This window comes from Procambarus clarkii, chromosome 32 (genome assembly GCF_040958095.1).
Source record: "Procambarus clarkii isolate CNS0578487 chromosome 32, FALCON_Pclarkii_2.0, whole genome shotgun sequence".
Classification (NCBI taxonomy): domain Eukaryota; kingdom Metazoa; phylum Arthropoda; class Malacostraca; order Decapoda; family Cambaridae; genus Procambarus; species Procambarus clarkii.
The window spans coordinates 27,708,421-27,726,859 of NC_091181.1; the positions used below are offsets into that span (position 1 = coordinate 27,708,421).

The window sequence follows — 18,439 nt, forward strand, 5'->3', positions numbered from 1 at the left end:
TTGTTTTTGATATTACAGCCACGTACTCTCAAAACATGCTGCAGACGCGTGCCAAAATTTGCATAATTGTATGCAGAATTTGTATGCCTTTACACACACACACACACACACACACACACACACACACACACCATGGAAAGATAGACTGAGAGGACAAAGAACTACCTGGGAGTGCAGAAACCTGGAGAGCTAAACTACTACTATATATGTCAAGCAGAAGGTGTTTAAGCCAGCATGTCTGGGGACCCACAACAATGGAGGCAACCACCAACCAGCCACACTTGACCTCCTCGTATTCACTTTGAACGATTCACACATTAGAGAAATCAGCCTTGAAGCTCCCGTTACAATGATGATGTTAAAGATTCGCTACCTGGAACAAAAAGTTCCAAAAAGCTCGGGCTATGGTGAGCCCGTGTATTTGTCGTTACAATGAGTGATCACAGTGTATTGATGTTTGAGTATCTGGTGGAAGTAGGGATAACTTACTCAAGGAAGGGACCAGAAAACTTAGAGGCTGCCATTCGGAAAGAGAAACTACGAAAAGATAAGACAATTTCTAATAGATATACCATGAGTAACAGCTCAGAGGGAAAGCTGCATGATGGACTACATTTCACAGAAGTATTTGGAGGCAGCAGACAAGTTTATCGCAGTCCAAAGGGAAAACAACAACGAAATGCGTATGTTTAATGAAATGCGTGGTTTAATGGATGTAAGTTGACAAAGTAACCAAGTACATGGGCGTGGAAAACTACAAAGATAACAGGACACCAGAGAGCAGAGGACGATACTAAAGAGCGAGGAATGAGTACCTTAGGATGAGAAGACAGACAGAAAGACAGTACGAAAATTACTCAAGAAGTACAGGCCCAAACTGTTGCACAGCCACATCAGAAAGACGACAACAGTGAAGGAACAGGTAATGAAACTGAGCATAGTGGTAGACAGCTTCACAACAAATGACGAGGTGTGGTGTGAGGAACTCTATAAGAAATTCCAGGAGGTCTTCACAAAAGAGCAAAGAGAAGTTCCTCAGTTACGAGAGCGAATACCTAACCAGGCACCACTGGAGGAATTTGAGATTATAAATGGGGAGGTAAGGAAGCATTTGCTTGAATTGGATGTGACAAAAGCTGTAGGCCCAGATGGACTCTCACCATGGATACTAAATGAAGGAGTGAAGCACTGTGCCTACCACTCTCAGTGGTGCATAACAATAAAGTCGTTAGTAATAGTAGAAGTTCCAAAAATTTGGAAGATGGCTAATGTGGTCCCGATATACAAAAAAGGACACAGGAGACACTGAACTGCAGGACAGTGTCCCTAACTTGCATATCATGCAAGGTGTTGGAGAAGATTGTGCGAAAAAAAGCTAGTAGAACATTTGGAGAGAAAGAACTTTGAACAAATCATTAGAATGGTTTCAGGGATGACAAATCTTGCCTCAAAGGATTAACAAAATTCTATGACCAGGCAACAAAAAATAGATAAGAACGAGAAGGGTGGGCGGACCACATATTTCTGGATTACCAGAAAGCCTGATGGACTACAACTTTAATGATGGACTTTAATACAGTACCGCATGCATAAGTTGGAGATACAGGCAGGAATAAAAGGGAAGGTCAGTGAATAGGGGAGTACCTGATCAACAGAAGATAGCGAGTCACTGTGAGGGATGAGGTCTTAGAGTGGCGAGATGTTACTTGTGGACTCCCACAGGGTTCAGTCCTCAGACCTATCCTGATTCTGATATACAGTATGTAAATGATCTTCCACAGGGAATAGAATCGTTCCTTTCAGTGTTTGCTGATGATGCAAACATTATGAGAAGGATTAAGACAGGATGATAGCAAGAAGTTACGAGATGATCTAGACAAACTGAAGGATTGGTCCAAATAATGGTTACTAAAGTTCAACCTAAGTAAATGTAAAGTAATGAAGCTCGGTGGAGGGAACAGGAGGCCAGACACAGGATACCGAATGAGAAACGAAGCCCTCTGTAAAACGGACAGAGGGAGAGATCTAGGAGTTGATACCACACAGAACCTGTCTCCACAAGCCCACATCAAAAGAATATCATCAGCGGCGTATACGAAGCTGGCTAATCAGAGTTGATATTAGGTTCAAAGGTTTGCAGCTAGACCAGTCCCAGAACTAAGATGTATGAGTTATGAGGAAAGGCTGCGTTAATTGCCCCTCACGTCGCTGGAGGACAGAAGAGTTCGGGGAGGCAGGGTCACCACATACAAAATTCTCCTGGGAATAGACAGGGTAGACAAAGACGGGTTATTTAACATGTGTGGTATTCATAGATGATATTGTTAATGTAATAATCTTCGTTGAGGTCTGATAAAGACCTTTTGTGCCCTCTGTAATGCTTTTTTGCGCTACCGCTCACAGGATGAGTATGGGGTGCTCAGTAAACTAGCCGCCTCCGGCGGCAACAATCAACAATGTGGAACACGAACAAAGGGACACAGGGGTAAACTGAGTATCCAGATGAGCCACAGATACATTAGAAAGAACGTTTTTCAGCGTCAGATTTGTTAGTAAATGGAATGCATTAGGAAGTGATGTGGTGGAGGCTGACTCCATACACAGTTTAAATTTGTAGATATGATAGAGCCCAGTAGGCTCAGGAACTTGTACACCAGTTGATTGACAGTTGAGAGGCGGATGACAGACCGAAAACTTGACAGACGGACATAAACTTGCCGTATTTCCCGAGGGATATAACGCATGGGTCTGGTACATGAATAACATTATGTCTATGCCCTACAAAACTTATTGAAAATCAATTTAAATAATTGTGTAACAAAAACACTTTTTTTCCCCACAAAATATGCTTGTAAATTAAGAAACAATCTCTCCTATAGATATAAACATGTGTAAAAAAAAAATATATATATATATTAAGTGCGCCTATATGCCCTGAGAGATACAGTACACGAGATACAGTACAGTTCCCTATGTTACAGTCTTTCCCATCCTTGTTGCTCATCCAATTATTATCATTTCTGAAACTATTCCTGCTTCTTGGGTATTTATAATGCTAATAGAGGGAGATAATGGAGCCCCTGAGGCAGCCAACTGGTTCCTATTGTCATCCCGTCGCGGCTCTGCTCTGCAATAGGAGCAGACTGTGTGTGTGTGTGTTAGTAATGTCAGTGTTGATGTCAGAGTGGCGCAGTAAGTGAGGCTTTGTCTCCCGCGTAGGGGTGCATGGTAATGGACTTCCACGGCTCGGGACAATTTACTCGTACTTGTGGGTAACAAGGGTCGTGTTCGAGAGTTAGGCACAAGGCAAGCATCACGGGTTTCATAAACTCATATTGCCAACTCACCATATTCAAAAATATAGAACACCAAAAATATAATTATTAAAAAAAAAGTATTTTTAAAAACAGAATTTTGAACTCTTGAATGGAGCCATTTGCAGGCGACACACACACACGGCACCTCGCGCAGTAACACTTAACCCACACAGAATTCCTCCCTCAACCTTCCGCCTCACCTGGGGGGACCCTCCACCTCACCTGGAGGAGGACCCTCCACACACCTGGAGGAGGACCCTCCACACACCTGGAGGAGGACCCTCCACACACCTGGAGGAGGACCCTCCACACACCTGGAGGAGGACCCTCCACACACCTGGAGGAGGACCCTCCACACACCTGGAGGAGGACCCTCCACACACCTGGAGGAGGACCCTCCACACACCTGGAGGAGGACCCTCCACACACCTGGAGGAGGACCCTCCACACACCTGGAGGAGGACCCTCCACACACCTGGAGGAGGACCTTCCACACACCTGGAGGAGGACCTTCCACACACCTGTTCCCATGAACCTTGACACTGGAGCATCTGCCTTATCATCCCGTGTTTTCCCTGTGGTGGTCCTGCCATTTTGTTCCTCTCACCAGTGTTCACTCTCTAAGATTAATGTTGAGCAGCCATATGTCAGAGGTGAGGTGTTCCTCATCTCTGTACCGTGCACCACACTTCACTGTCCAGCTGTATGTGTATACTAATGGTATTTTTACTATTTGTGCCTGCCGGCTCGTTCTTAGCTCTTGGTCCCCGCCTGTCTAATCGTCAGTTGCCTAATGCACTGATCGTTGATTTTCTGTTATATCTACGACATATTTCTGTCTCTTCCCCCCCCCCCTCCCCTCCTCCTCACATACATACAGGGGTGCATCCCGCAAAAGCGGGGATTGAGTAGTTTTGAATTCTTTGTCCCGCCTCTCGATTGTCAATCAACTGGTGTTCAGGTTTCTAAGCTTGTTGGGCTCTTATCATATCTACACTTGAAACTGTATATGGAGTCCGCCTCCACCACATCACTACCTAATGCATTCCATTTGTTAGTTACTATGACACTGAAAAATATATTTATAATGTCTGTGGTACCTATAAGTGTTGACCAGACCACACACTAGAAAATGAAGGGACGACGATGTTTCGGTCCGTCCTGGACCATTCTCAAGTCAATTGTGAATGGTCCAGGATGGACCGAAACGTCGTCGTCCCTTCATTTTCTAGTGTGTGGTTTGGTCAGCATACTTCAGCTACGTTATTGTGACTCATCGCCTGCATAGTACCTATAAGTACTATCATTTTTGGAGGCTGTGAGTGCCAGAACATGGACACATCTTGCAACACTGCCTGCACCACATGTGTTACGGCCGCAAGACGGTGGTTGTTGTTATAGATTCAGCTACTCGGAACAAGTTCCAAGTAGCACGGGCTATGGTGAGCCCGTAACTTACCTGGCACGGGCTATGGTGAGCCCGTAACTTACCTGGCACGGGCTATGGTGAGCCCGTAACTTACCTGGCACGGGCTATGGTGAGCCCGTAACTTACCTGGCACGGGCTATGGTGAGCCCGTAACTTACCTGGCACGGGCTATGGTGAGCCCGTAACTTACCTGGCACGGGCTATGGTGAGCCCGTAACTTACCTGGCACGGGCTATGGTGAGCCCGTAACTTACCTGGCACGGGCTATGGTGAGCCCGTAACTTACCTGGCACGGGCTATGGTGAGCCCGTAACTTACCTGGCACGGGCTATGGTGAGCCCGTAACTTACCTGGCACGGGCTATGGTGAGCCCGTAACTTACCTGGCACGGGCTATGGTGAGCCCGTAACTTACCTGGCACGGGCTATGGTGAGCCCGTAACTTACCTGGCACGGGCTATGGTGAGCCCGTAACTTACCTGGCACGGGCTATGGTGAGCCCGTAACTTACCTGGCACGGGCTATGGTGAGCCCGTAACTTACCTGGCACGGGCTATGGTGAGCCCGTAACTTACCTGGCACGGGCTATGGTGAGCCCGTAACTTACCTGGCACGGGCTATGGTGAGCCCGTAACTTACCTGGCACGGGCTATGGTGAGCCCGTAACTTACCTGGCACGGGCTATGGTGAGCCCGTAACTTACCTGGCACGGGCTATGGTGAGCCCGTAACTTACCTGGCACGGGCTATGGTGAGCCCGTAACTTACCTGGCACGGGCTATGGTGAGCCCGTAACTTACCTGGCACAGGAGCGGGGCTGTGGCAACGCAAGACGGGCCGGGGATGTCTTATAAACATGAGGTAAACAAGTAAGTAAGGTGGAGGGTGAGTGGGGGAGGGAGGGGGGATGTGAGGTGAGGGCGGGCGCTGCTCACCGCTCTCAAGTGTTCCACTTCCTCGCCACCCACTCAATCCTCCTCGCAACACCCACACCACCACACTCGTCACAGGGATGGGGGGAAGGCAGCGAGGCGTGGGCTGGTCAGAAAGAGGGAAAAGCTGGTAAGAAAGAGAGGGAAAAGGAGGTAAGAAAGAGAGGGAAAAGCTGGTAAGAAAGAGAGGGGAAAAGGAGGGAAGAAATAGAGGGAAAAGCAGGTAAGAAAGAGAAGGAAAAGCTGGTAAGAAAGAGAGGGGAAAAGGAGGGAAGAAATAGAGGGAAAAGCAGGTAAGAAAGAGAGGGAAAAGCTGGTAAGAAAAAGAGGGGAAAAGGAGGTAAGAAAGAGAGGGGAAAAGGAGGTAAGAAAGAGAGGGAAAAGCAGGTAAGAAAGAGAGGGAAAAGCAGGTAAGAAAGAGAGAGGTAAGGAAGGCAGGGAAGAGGACAAACAGACTCAGCATATTGTCATACCATGTACTAAGACACTGCCTCACAGCCTGTACGGAGGTCACCAGCTGGTGACTGCTGCTGCCATATTTCCCACCAGAATGTAGTGAAAGATGAAAGATTAAATTGGTTAGGAAAACTTCCATTTCTTGACAGTAGTCTTCTAATAGGACAAGGACTTTTACTAGTGCTGTTGACCAGACCACACACACTAGAAGGTGAAGGGACGACGACGTTTCGGTCGTCGTGGTTTTACTAGTGCTAATTGTACCATTACAAATACCACCGTCACACAACTAGAAAGTAAGCATCTGGTATTCACTAGAACGCTGGGTCAAATTCCCGCATTGTTCTAAATGATTTCCTCAAGACCACCATTGTTACGAGCCAAACCGCCAAATTCCGGCAGCCCCTTTATCACAGCAGCGCTCCTGTGCCAGGTAAGTCCACTACGGGCTCACCATAGCCCGTGCTACTTGGAACTTGTTCCGAGTGGCTGAATCTATAACAACAACAACCTTCACATGACAACGTCCAGACGCAGCCAACAACAGGAGTACATTTTTAAACACACAGCAAATGGTAACTTTATTATATAAGAATATATATTACTTGCACCCGAAGGTACTAACGGCAAAGTAAATAAGTAGAGCGGCTGACATGGTACTCTGGTCCTCTGGAACCAACCGGGATGTGCTGGGCCTGCGGGCCGCTCCAAGCAACAGCCTGGTGGACCAAACTCTCTCAAGTCAAGCCTGGCCTCGAGCCGGGCTTGGGGAGTAGGAGAACTCTCAGAACCCCATCAAGCAGGTATGGCACCACACCAACCACAGTTGTTGAGACGTATACCCAAGCCCTGGAAAAAGATACTAATGTGTTACTAGAGGCGATGGGTGTAGAATCCTTAAAGCAGCGTCACAGCCAAACTTTACAGTACTTACCGTGGAAGTTAGCAGTAATCTGAGTGGTGAAACACCGCGTCTCTCACCAGTCATAGTCCCACGACCGGTGGTTCCTCTGTGGACAGTCAGATCTTCCAGCTGGCTCCTCTGTGACCAGCGGGATCTTTCCAGCTGGGTCCTCTGTGACCAGCCAGATCTTTCCAGCTGGGTCCTCTGTGGACAGCCAGATCTACCAGCTGGGTCCTCTGTGACCAGCCAGATCTTCCAGCTGGGTCCTCGGTGACCAGCCAGATCTTCCAGCTGGGTTCTCTGTGAACAGTCGGATCTTTCCAGCTGGGTCCTCTGTGAACAGTCGGATCTTTCCAGCTGGGTCCTCTGTGAACAGTCGGATCTTCCAGCTGGGTCCTCAGTGAACAGCCAGATCTTCCAGCTGGGTCCTCAGTGAACAGCCAGATCTTCCAGCTGGGTCCTCAGTGAACAGCCAGATCTTCCAGCTGGGTCCTCTGTGAACAGCCAGATCTTCCAGCTGGGTCCTCTGTGACCAGCGGGATCTTTCCAGCTGGGTCCTCTGTGACCAGCGGGATCTTTCCAGCTGGGTCCTCTGTGGACAGCCAGATCTTTCCAACTGGCTCCTCTGTGGACAGCCAGATCTACCAGCTGGGTCCTCTGTGACCAGCCAGATCTTCCAGCTGGGTCCTCTGTGACCAGCCAGATCTTCCAGCTGGGTCCTCAGTGAACAGCCAGATCTTCCAGCTGGGTCCTCTGTGACCAGCGGGATCTTTCCAGCTGGGTCCTCTGTGACCAGCGGGATCTTTCCAGCTGGGTCCTCTGTGGACAGCCAGATCTTTCCAACTGGCTCCTCTGTGGACAGCCAGATCTTCCAGCTGGGTCCTCTGTGACCAGCCAGATCTTCCAGCTGGGTCCTCAGTGAACAGCCAGATCTTCCAGCTGGGTCCTCTGTGAACAGCCAGATCTTCCAGCTGGGTCCTCTGTGACCAGCCAGATCTTCCAGCTGGGTCCTCTGTGACCAGCCAGATCTTCCAGCTGGGTCCTCAGTGAACAGCCAGATCTTCCAGCTGGGTCCTCAGTGAACAGCCAGATCTTCCAGCTGGGTCCTCAGTGAACAGCCAGATCTTCCAGCTGGGTCCTCAGTGAACAGCCAGATCTTCCAGCTGGGTCCTCAGTGAACAGCCAGATCTTCCAGCTGGGTCATAACACTGACACTGTGACTTCCTCTCCGGCGTAAGTTGCGTCTCTCTTAGTCTGCAACTATGGCCATTGGGCCATACCCAACTCATATTTTGATGATAACTTACCCGAAGCATGGCAATCCAAGGAGTGCCGGACCAACCGGGCTGTGGTGGGTCTGCGGGCCGCTCCAAGCAACAGCCTGGTGGACCAAACTCTCACAAGTCAAGTCTGGCCTCGGGCCGGACTTGGGGAGTAGAAGAACTCCCAGAACCCCATCAACCAGGTATTATCCAGGTAATCAGTACCTGACAGCTGAGTGGACAGCGCTCGGGATTCGTAGTCCTGAGGTTCCGGGTTCGATCCCCGTTGGAGGCGGAAACAAATGGGCAGAGTTTTTTCACCCCTGATGCTCCTATTACCTAGCAGTAAATAGGTACCTGGGAGTTAGACAGCTGCTACGAGCTGCTTCCTGGGGGTGTGTAAGAAAAAGGAGGCCTGGTCGAGGTCCGGGCCGTGGGGACGCTAAGCCCCGAAACCATCTCAAGGGAAGGGAACTATCAGGAAATCATTTCAAGACAACCTCAAGATAAGATGACCCTTTGATGAGAACAGGAAGAACAAAGCGCGTGGGAGCGTCGTTTACCCAACTAGGTAAACACGACCAGACGACCCGTCCTCAGACCATCACCACCAGACCTTCACCAGCCCACCCCAAAGACGCTTCATAAATTTGAACTTGCTGTTCATTCAAAACAGGAATTTTCTCAAATATTAATGAATACTATTATGTATTAGTGTATTGTGCATATGTTGGCGTAGGTTAGGTTAGGTGTTTAGGTTCTGTTGACAATTATTTGTACAGTACTTGTAGCATGTAGTTGAAACAGTTAGAGATGCTATTCGAACAGAGGTCGTCGACGAAACACTGTTCAAACGTGATTTTCATTCATAAACAAGGGTTCCTGGTCAGCCCGTCCTCCTAAGGTTTCCCAATGTCAAAAACTGTCATATTAAAGTTCCCTAACCTAACATAGGACCCAAAACAGAAAACGGGACAATGTCAATTTCGCGAGCCGCTACCATTTTCTACCACGACGATTTTTAGTCTTGATAAAGTCTTGATCTTGGGTAAAGTATACGTCAAAATGCGATGCTCTATTAGGAGGACGGGTTACCATAGTGGCGCAGTGGTAAAACACCTCTCGCGCATCACAAGCGATTTGGCCCTTGGTTCGTATCCTTGCCGGGGACGATTGACTAGGCCAATCTTAAACTGTACGCGTCTGTTCACCCAGCAATGATTGGGCACCTGGTTGTTAAACGATTGGTGGGTAGTGTTACAGGGAAACTAGTGGGTAAGGCTTACCATTAGTTATGGAAAGGGAAAGCTCTCAGTCTGCTAACAGGAGTCAACAGCCGTCTGCTCCTGTACCCACCTGTGTAAAAAAGACAAGTTTGGCTGCTGAATTAACGAACATTTGACCTTTGTTGATGAGGTCGGATTGCTTTGTTGCTATTCCAGCGCTTGTGTATCTCTGGGGCTTGGACTACCGGCAGGTTGTTTAATGCAGTATTTGGTTTCCCAGTGACATGGACACAAAACCTGTTAGGTTCTACGAGGTCATCCTCTGAACCAGTGGTTCTCAACCTTCTTCCTCCTGGGATATCTCTTGATGGGTTTAACATGCATAAATACGGTCGGAATGCCTTCTGTAGATTGTACACAAATCACAAAGTACCAGTATTTTGAGAATTCATTAGGATGTAATTCCCCCCAAACAATCGCCTAATTTCCAGGTACCTGTCTATTGCTGGGTGAAGAGAGGCATAAGCTGTTCACTGCACTCACAGCACCGCTCTTGTGCCAGGTAAAACCACTACGGGCTCACCATGGCCCGTGCTACTTGCCTCGCTCCTGTGCCAGGTAAGCTACGGGCTCACCATAGCCCGTGCTACTTGGAACTTGTTTCGAGTAGCTGGATCTATAACAACAACAACAACAACAGAGGCATAAGACGTAAGGAAGTATGCCCAAACATCTCTCCCTGCCTGGGAATCACACTAGGACACAGTCGGATGCCAGCCAACTGCGTTCGCCTTGCATCTACTTCCTTGAAGTTTGATATAGTTCATTTTTCCTTCCTAAGTCAACCTGCACTTCAAGTAACTATTTTGTTTGGCAGACTTCTTCAATATCTTCAGGGTTTGGCGCCAACGGTGAAGAGGGGAGTGTAATTACCTAAGTGTAGTTACAGGATGAGAGCTACGCTCGTGGTGTCCCGTTTTCCCAGTACTCTTTGTCATATGAGGCTTTGAAACTACTGACGGTCTTGGCCTCCACCGCCGTGTGTGTACTCACCTAATTGTCTTTGCGGGGGTTGAGCTCTGGCTCTGTGGTCCCGCCTCTCAACAGTCAATCAGCAGGTGTACAGGTTCCTTTTTGTGTGTGTGAGATAGATAAATAGATACATAGATAGATGGAAGACCCCCACCACACGAGCACACAGCAAGGGCCGGCTGCATGTGCCGGATGCCGACAGGTGCCGTCTTTGGAGTTGCTCTTGAGTTTGTTTACTCTCGCTCCCAATTGGTGCAGGATGATCCGGTTTGGATCAAAGTGTTCCCTGTTTAATTACGTGTAGAACAAGCTGGCCAATTAGTTGAGAGTGCCTGGAGGTGGTGGTGGTGACGAGTGCTTCATGTTTATTTCTTACCTCTTAACACTTAAGGGAGCCGGTCGGCCGAGCGGACATCACGCTGTACTTGTGATCCTGTGGTTTCGGGTTCGATCCCAGGCGCCGGCAAGAAACAATGAGTAGAGTTTCTTTCACCCTATGCCCCTGTTACCTAGCAGTAAAATAGGTACCTGGGTGTTAGCTGTCACGGGCTGCTTCCTGGGGGTGGAGGCCTGGTCGAGGACCGGGCCGCGGGGACACTAAAGCCCCGAAATCATCTCAAGAATCATCTCAAGATAACTTAGGAGTAATCACAATTGAGGTTGATATTGAGGCGAGTGTAACACTCTGGATAATACCTTTCTTAGCTCTACATAGAATTGAGCAGTCTGTCCTCATCAATAAAGGCCAAATACTCATTAATCCAACGTGTTTATGAATGAAAAACACTTTACAAACGACTCACAACTAATGACGTATTTCTCTCGAACAATACTTCGTTCACGTCCTCTGCTCGAACCGCACCTCTATAAAAGCTTCGTGCACGTTCTTCAAATTTACGGGCTCACCATAGCCCGTGCTACATGAACATTTCGTTCTGAGTAGCTTAATCTGAAACAACAACATTCTTCAAATATCAGTAATGACCAACAGAGACGTAAGTTAGCCCTACGTATTCACCACACCGGAGTATAAAATAATATTACTTTATATTTGATAAAATCCAAATTTTGAATATGCATTAGGGTGAAAATGAGGAGTGGGTCTTCGGGCTCAGCCGCCGCCTGAACGAGTCTAGCCTGAGGACAGGTTGGAATTGTGCCCCATGGCTTAGACCACCTCGCTGACCAGTTCTCCATACAACACTGGATGTGTAACTTTGTTATATTTAACTAGTTTGTGTAAGTTGTTTAATACGAACATAAACGTCACCCACCTGCAGCCTTCCTCGCCCTCCACCTACCACCTGCACCCTTCCTCGCCCTCCACCTACCACCTGCACCCTTCCTCGCCCTCCACCTACCACCTGCACCCTTCCTTGCCACCCACCTACCTACCTACCACCTGCACCCTTCCTCGCCCTCCACCTACCACCTGCACCCTTCCTCGCCCTCCACCTACCACCTGCACCCTTCCTTGCCACCCACCTACCTACCTACCACCTGCACCCTTCCTCGCCCCCCCCCCACCCACCTCCTGCACCCTACCACACAACCATTACCATCCGAAAGATTGTATTTTTTTTTTTAATTAATGTCAGGATGTTTGTAGATGAGCGTCCTGGACCGACTGTGAGGGAACGCTACAGTGTTCTTGTATACAGTGTTTGAGGTGCGACGTCTAACAGTGACTGTCTTGTGTTGCAGGTCCGACGCCGGGATGGGGTCCGTCTGGAAGAGGTTCCAGCGTATCAACAAAAAAGCGGCCAAATTTCAGTTCACAGCCTCGTATCATGAATTAGCTCTCACTGCAACAGCAAAATGGTGAGTCAGTGTGTGCTTGGCCTCATTATCGCAGTTGGCACTCACCAACACATTACAGGTACAGGTTCAAGGTCGTAAATGAACAAATCCACAAAGGCCGTGACGAGGATTCGAACCTGCGTCCGGGAGCATCCCAGGCACTGCCTTAATCGACTGAGCTACGACAGGGTAAAAGGGTTGAAACCGAAGTTCTACTGAACTTACTGGATCCCGTAGCCTCTCGGTTTCAACCCTTTTACCCTGTCGTAGCTCAGTCGATTAAGGCAGTGTCTGGGATGCTCCCGGACGCAGGTTCGAATCCTCGTCACGGCCCTTGTGGATTTGTTCATTTGATGCATCACGTTAGTGTGATCCGGTCGGCCGAGCGGACAGCACGCTGGACTTGTGATCCTGTGGTCCTGGGTTCGATCCCAGGCGCCGGCGAGAAACATTGGGCAGAGTTTCTTTCACCCTATGCCCCTGTTACCTAGCAGTAAAATAGGTACCTGGGTGTTAGCCAGCTGTCACGGGCTGCTTCCTGGGGGTGGAGGCCTGGTCGAGGACCGGGCCGCGGGGACACTAAAAAACCCCGAAATCATCTCAAGATAACCTCAAGATAAGATCTGTGTGTGTGTTCAAGGTCGTAAGTTACACCTTGGTGCCACAACTGGCTCTCACAGCCAGGGGTGCCAGTTATTGTGCTTTACCCTCCACAATAGTCGAAATTCCCACCAGTTCGAACCTGTCTTTAGTGGAGTCACTCACGTGACCTTCATGTCAACTGGAGTTCAAGTAACTGGAAACAAATGGGTTGTGGTCTGGAAGTGTATTCACCTAGTTGTGCTTGCGGGGGTTGAGCTCTGCTCTTTCGGCCCCGTCTCTCAACTGTCAATCAACTGTTACTAATTTATTTATTTTTTTATTTTATTTTTTCCACCACGCACGCGCGCGCGCCCACACACACACACACACACACACACACACACACACACACATACATACACACACACATACATACACACACACACACACACACACACACACACACACACACACACACATACACACACACACACACACACACACACACACACACACACACACACACACACACACACACACACACACACACACACACACACACACACCTACCTACCTACCTACCTACCTACCTACACGTACACCTACCCACCCACCCACCCACCCACACAGGAAGCAGCCCGTAACAGCTGTCTGACTCTCAGGTCCCTATTTACTGCTAGGTAACAGGGGCATTATGGTGAAAGAAACTCTGCCCATTTTGTTTCTCGCCGGCGCCAGGAATCGAACCCGGGCCATAGGATTACGTGTCCAGCGTGCTGTCCACACTGCCACCGGCGCTCCACAACGTGTCCTGGACACGTTGTGGACGTGTCCTAGACAAAATCGGGACGTGAACCTTCCCGATCTGGAGGTATCTAAATATGACCCGGCCGTGATGTGAACACGTCTGAAACTGACCTGGATGTAATCAAGAATATAAAACAAAAGATAGGCCACCCGGCCCAACTAGCTTCCAATAGACTTTTATATCATCCACAAAGTATATTGCCTTGTTGAGCGTTATACCCCTAATGCGTTATACTCTGTTGCAGGGTTTTACACGGGGTGTGCCACGAAGGGGCCACAGGTGCGTCGCGCGCGCGCACGATAAGTGTGTGTGTGTGTGTGTGTGTGTGTGTGTGTGTGTGTGTGTGTGTGTGTGTGTGTGTACTCACCTAGTTGTGCTTGCGGGTGTTGAGCTTTGTCTCTTTGGTCCCGCCTCTCAACCGTCAATCAACTGGTGTACAGATTCCTGAGTCTACTGGGCTCAGGAATCATACCTATATGATTCTACTGGGAATGACCTACTGGGAATGATATTTGACCTACTGGGATCATACCTATATTTGAAACTGTGTATGGAGTCAGCTTCCACCACATCACTTCCTAGTGCGTTCCATTTATTAACTACTCTGACACTGAAAAAAATTTTTTTAACGTCTCTGTGGCTCATCTGGGTACTAAGTTTCCACCTGTGTCCCCTTGTTTGTGTTCCACCCGTGCTGAAGAGTTTGTCTTTGTCCACCCTGTCAATTCCCCTGAGAATTTTGTAGGTGGTTATCATGTCTCCCCTTACTCTTCTGTTTTCCATGGACGTGAGGTTCAGCTCCTTTAGCCTTTCCTCGTAGCTCATTCCTCTCAGTTTCGGGACGAGCCTGGTGGCATACCGCTGAATTTTCTCTAACTTTGTCTTGTGTTTAACTAAATATGGACTCCAGGCTGGAGCTGCATATTCCAGGATTGGTCTGACATAAGTGGTATACAGGGTCCTGAACAATGCCTTACACAAGTTTCTATAGGCAGTTCTTATGTTGGCCAACCTAGCATATGCCGCTGATGATATTCTTTTGATGTGGGCCTCTGGAGACAGGTTCGGTGTGATATCAACCCTCAGATCTTTCTCTCTATTTGACTCTTGCAGGATTTCACCTCCCAGATGGTACCTTGTGTTCAGCCTTCTGCTCCCTTTGCCTAATTTCATTACTTTACACTTTCCTGATTTGAACTTTAGCAGCCATTTTCTAGACCATTCCTCCAGTTTGTCCAGGTCATCCTGTAGTCTCTGTCTATCTTCACCTGTCTTGATTCTTCTCATAATTTTTGCATCATCGGCAAACATCGAGAGGAATGAGTCTATACCCTCCGGAAGATCGTTTACATATATTAGAAACAGGATGGGTCTAATTACTGATCCCTGTGGGACTCCACTGGTGACATCTCGCCACTCTGATGTCTTCTCCCCCCTCACAGTTACTCACTGTTTCCTGTAACTTAAATACTCCCTTATCCACTGGAGCACCTTCCCTTTTACTCCTGCCTGTTGCTCCAACTTTTGTTAACAGCCTTTTATGGGGTACTGGGTCAAAGGCTTTCTGGCAGTCCAAGAAAATGCAGTCTGCCCACCCTTCTCTTTCTTGCCGATTTTTTGTTGCCTGGTCATAAAATTCTATTAAACCTGTGAGGCACGATTTACCATCTTTGAACCCATGTTGGTGGTGTGTTACAAAGCTGTTTCCCTCCAGATGCTCTACGAGCCTTTTCCTCACGATCTTCTCCATCACCTTGCATGGTAAACTGGGAACCTTGCTAGGGAAACTGGCCTGTAGTTCAGTACCTTCTGCCTGTCACCCTTCTTATATATTGGGACTACGTTAGCTGTCTTCCAACTTTCCGGTAGGTCTGTTTCCAGTGACCTGTTATAAACCATAGAGAGTGGCACAATTAGTGCTTCTGCACCTTCCTTTAGTATCCATGGTGAGATTGTTAGGCCTTACAGCCTTTGTCACATTCAGCTCCAACAGATTCCTTTTAACCTCATCACTGGTGAGGTTAAATTCCACCAAGGTTGCTTTTTTTGCCTCCTCCTCATTTAGTGCCTTATTCCCTTGTTCCCAAGGGTTCCCAACCCTTGTTCTATTGTGAAGACCTCCTGGAATCTCTTGTTGAGTTCTTCACACACCTCCTTGTCAGTCTCTGTGTATCTGTTATCCCCTTTTCTCAGTTTCATCACTTATTCCTTCACTGCTGTTTTCCTCCTGATGTGGCTGTGGAGCAGTTTTGGTTGGGTCTTGGCTTTACTCGCTATGTCATTTTCATACTGTCTCTCTGCTTCCCTCCTCACTCTGAGGTACTCATTCCTTACTCTGGTATCTCTCCCTGCTCTCTGGTGTTCTGTTGTTCCTGTAGCTTCTCCATGTCCTTTTATTCAGTTGCTTCACTACCTTACATTCCTGGTTGAACCATGGATTCTTTTGTTGATTTTCGTTTTTCTCCTTTTGGACCGGGATAAACCTGTCTGCAGCTTCCTGGCACTTCTGGGTGACATAGTCCATCCAGTGTGTGTGTGTGTGTGTGTGTGTGCGTGTGTGTGTGTGTGTGTACTCACCTATATGTACTCACCTATATGTGCGTGTGTGTGTGTGTGTGTGTGTGTGTGTGTGTGTGTGTGTGTGTGTGTGTGTGTGTGTGTTCACCTAGTTGTATTCACCTTGTTGTGCTTGCGGGGGTTGAGCTCTGGTCTTTCGGCCCGCCTCTCAACTGTCAATCAACTGTTTCTACTACTACTATTTTTTTCCACACCACATACACACCCCAGGAAGCAGCCCGTGACAGCTGACTAACTCCCAAGTACCTATTTACTGCTAGGTAACAGGGGCATAGGATGAAAGAAATTCTGCCCATTGTTTCTCGCCGGCGCCTGGGATCGAACCCGGGACCACAGGATCACATGTACAACGTGCTTTCGCTCGGCCACCGGCTATGTGCGTGCGTGCTTTGTGCTGTAGTCAGATGTTTAGTGGGTTCATGTTCAGTGGAGCTTCCGAGTTGTTTGGCCACACAATTGTGTTTGAGGCATCTTGTGTGTTGAGTGTGTGCGGCTGACAGTGGGGGTGGGATTACCACTGACGCTCACTTCAGTTCATGGACTCTCATTTTCCTCCTCCCCCCCCCCCTGGCAAACAAAAAAAGAAACTGTCTCTATTCTCCTCCTGTTACAACTTGTAATAAAGTTGTTTCATCTTGGTATAACGATTTTATGACGTATTAGAACGTCGTTACAACTCGTTATATTGGTTGTTACAACTTGTTTGAACGTTGTAGCTTTCGTGGTGTGTTTGGCGGGTTATTCCCACTATTAGACGTGTCTCCTGTGGTGCTTGAAGAGCAGTGGCATTCCTCTCGGGGTCTGTAGTGGTGGTTGCTGGCGTGCCAGGTTCCGTGACGGGTTTCTACATTGGAGGGTCTTGGCTTAAACATAATCCCAGTAAGTGCAAGGTCGACCTCCCGCTGCAGAAAATCTCACCGATCCTGAGGAAACTGGAACACTAATAGTAACCTCCACTATGGACCCCCAACGGGATGAACACTAATCTTTAAGGATCACAGGACACGCCTCTAATAGAGGATGAGGGAAAATAATACAGTCCTTGAACTGCACTGAGGTGCCAATTATTTTTAGGGGGCTTGATGGCCCTGTTATACTCTGAGGTTCCGTCATGTGGAGTGTGTACCTGTGGAGTATCCAATGCGCATGTGGATACCTGTGGAGTATGTGGTGGTGGGGAGGCTGTTCATGTGGTATAGCAACCCGTTCTCGCACTTGCTTACTGTCAATATTGGCTTATTTAATAAGTGCATATGTGACATACTAATTGGTATAGGGTATAGGGCTATGTGGGCTATAGGTGTTCATGTGGTATAGGGCTATGTGGGTCGCTGTGAAATGTTTTGACGTTATTAAATTGTAAACAGTACTCTTGGTGGCCGTGGGATGCTGGGGTGTCAATTTTGGTTCTTTTAGTGTTGAGAGCCTGGTGAAGGGTTGGCAGGTCGTCCACGTGGGTCTCTCCTTACCATAAACAATCGATTTTGTCGGGAGCTTCTAAGGATTCCTGAGACTGTGTGTGGTTATGTCATGGTCGTCTATTTTGAGGTGGCTCTGTAGGGAGGCATCCCCACCTCCCCCCTACTCTCTACATGCCCCCCCTCCCCATCATTTGGCACTCTCCCCACCACCTGGCCTCCACCCTCCCAACAACCTAGCCCCGAAAACCCTTCCCACCACAACCCTCCTCCTAAAACCCTCCCCACAACCTGCCACCCCAACCCTCCCCACAACCTGCCACCCCAACCCTCCCCCCACAACCCTCCCCCCACAACCCTCCCCCCACAACCCTCCCCCCACAACCCTCCCCCCACAACCCTCCCCCCACAACCCTCCCCCCACAACCCTCCCCTCACAACCCTCCCCCCACAACCCTCCCCTCACAACCCTCCCCCCACAACCCTCCCCTCACAACCCTCCCCCCACAACCCTCCCCTCACAACCCTCCCCCCACAACCCTCCCCCCACAACCCTCCCCCCACAACCTTCCCCCCACAACCCTCCCCCCACAACCCTCCCCCCCACAACCCTCCCCCCACAACCCTCCCCTCACAACCCTCCCCTCACAACCCTCCCCCCACAACCCTCCCCTCACAACCCTCCCCCCCACAACCCT

General features: G+C 48.8%; 1 protein-coding gene across 1 annotated transcript in view; it reads left to right on the top strand.

The window, feature by feature from the left end:
• The window catches only part of Ehbp1 (Eps15 homology domain containing protein-binding protein 1), a 380,163-nt gene that overhangs the window by 50,492 nt on the left and 311,232 nt on the right, over positions 1-18,439 (top strand). Inside the window, exon 2 of the mRNA XM_069334860.1 lies at positions 12,261-12,377. Coding sequence (XP_069190961.1) covers positions 12,274-12,377 — 104 coding nt within the window. The 5' untranslated portion in view covers positions 12,261-12,273. The remainder of the gene's footprint in view (positions 1-12,260; positions 12,378-18,439) is intronic.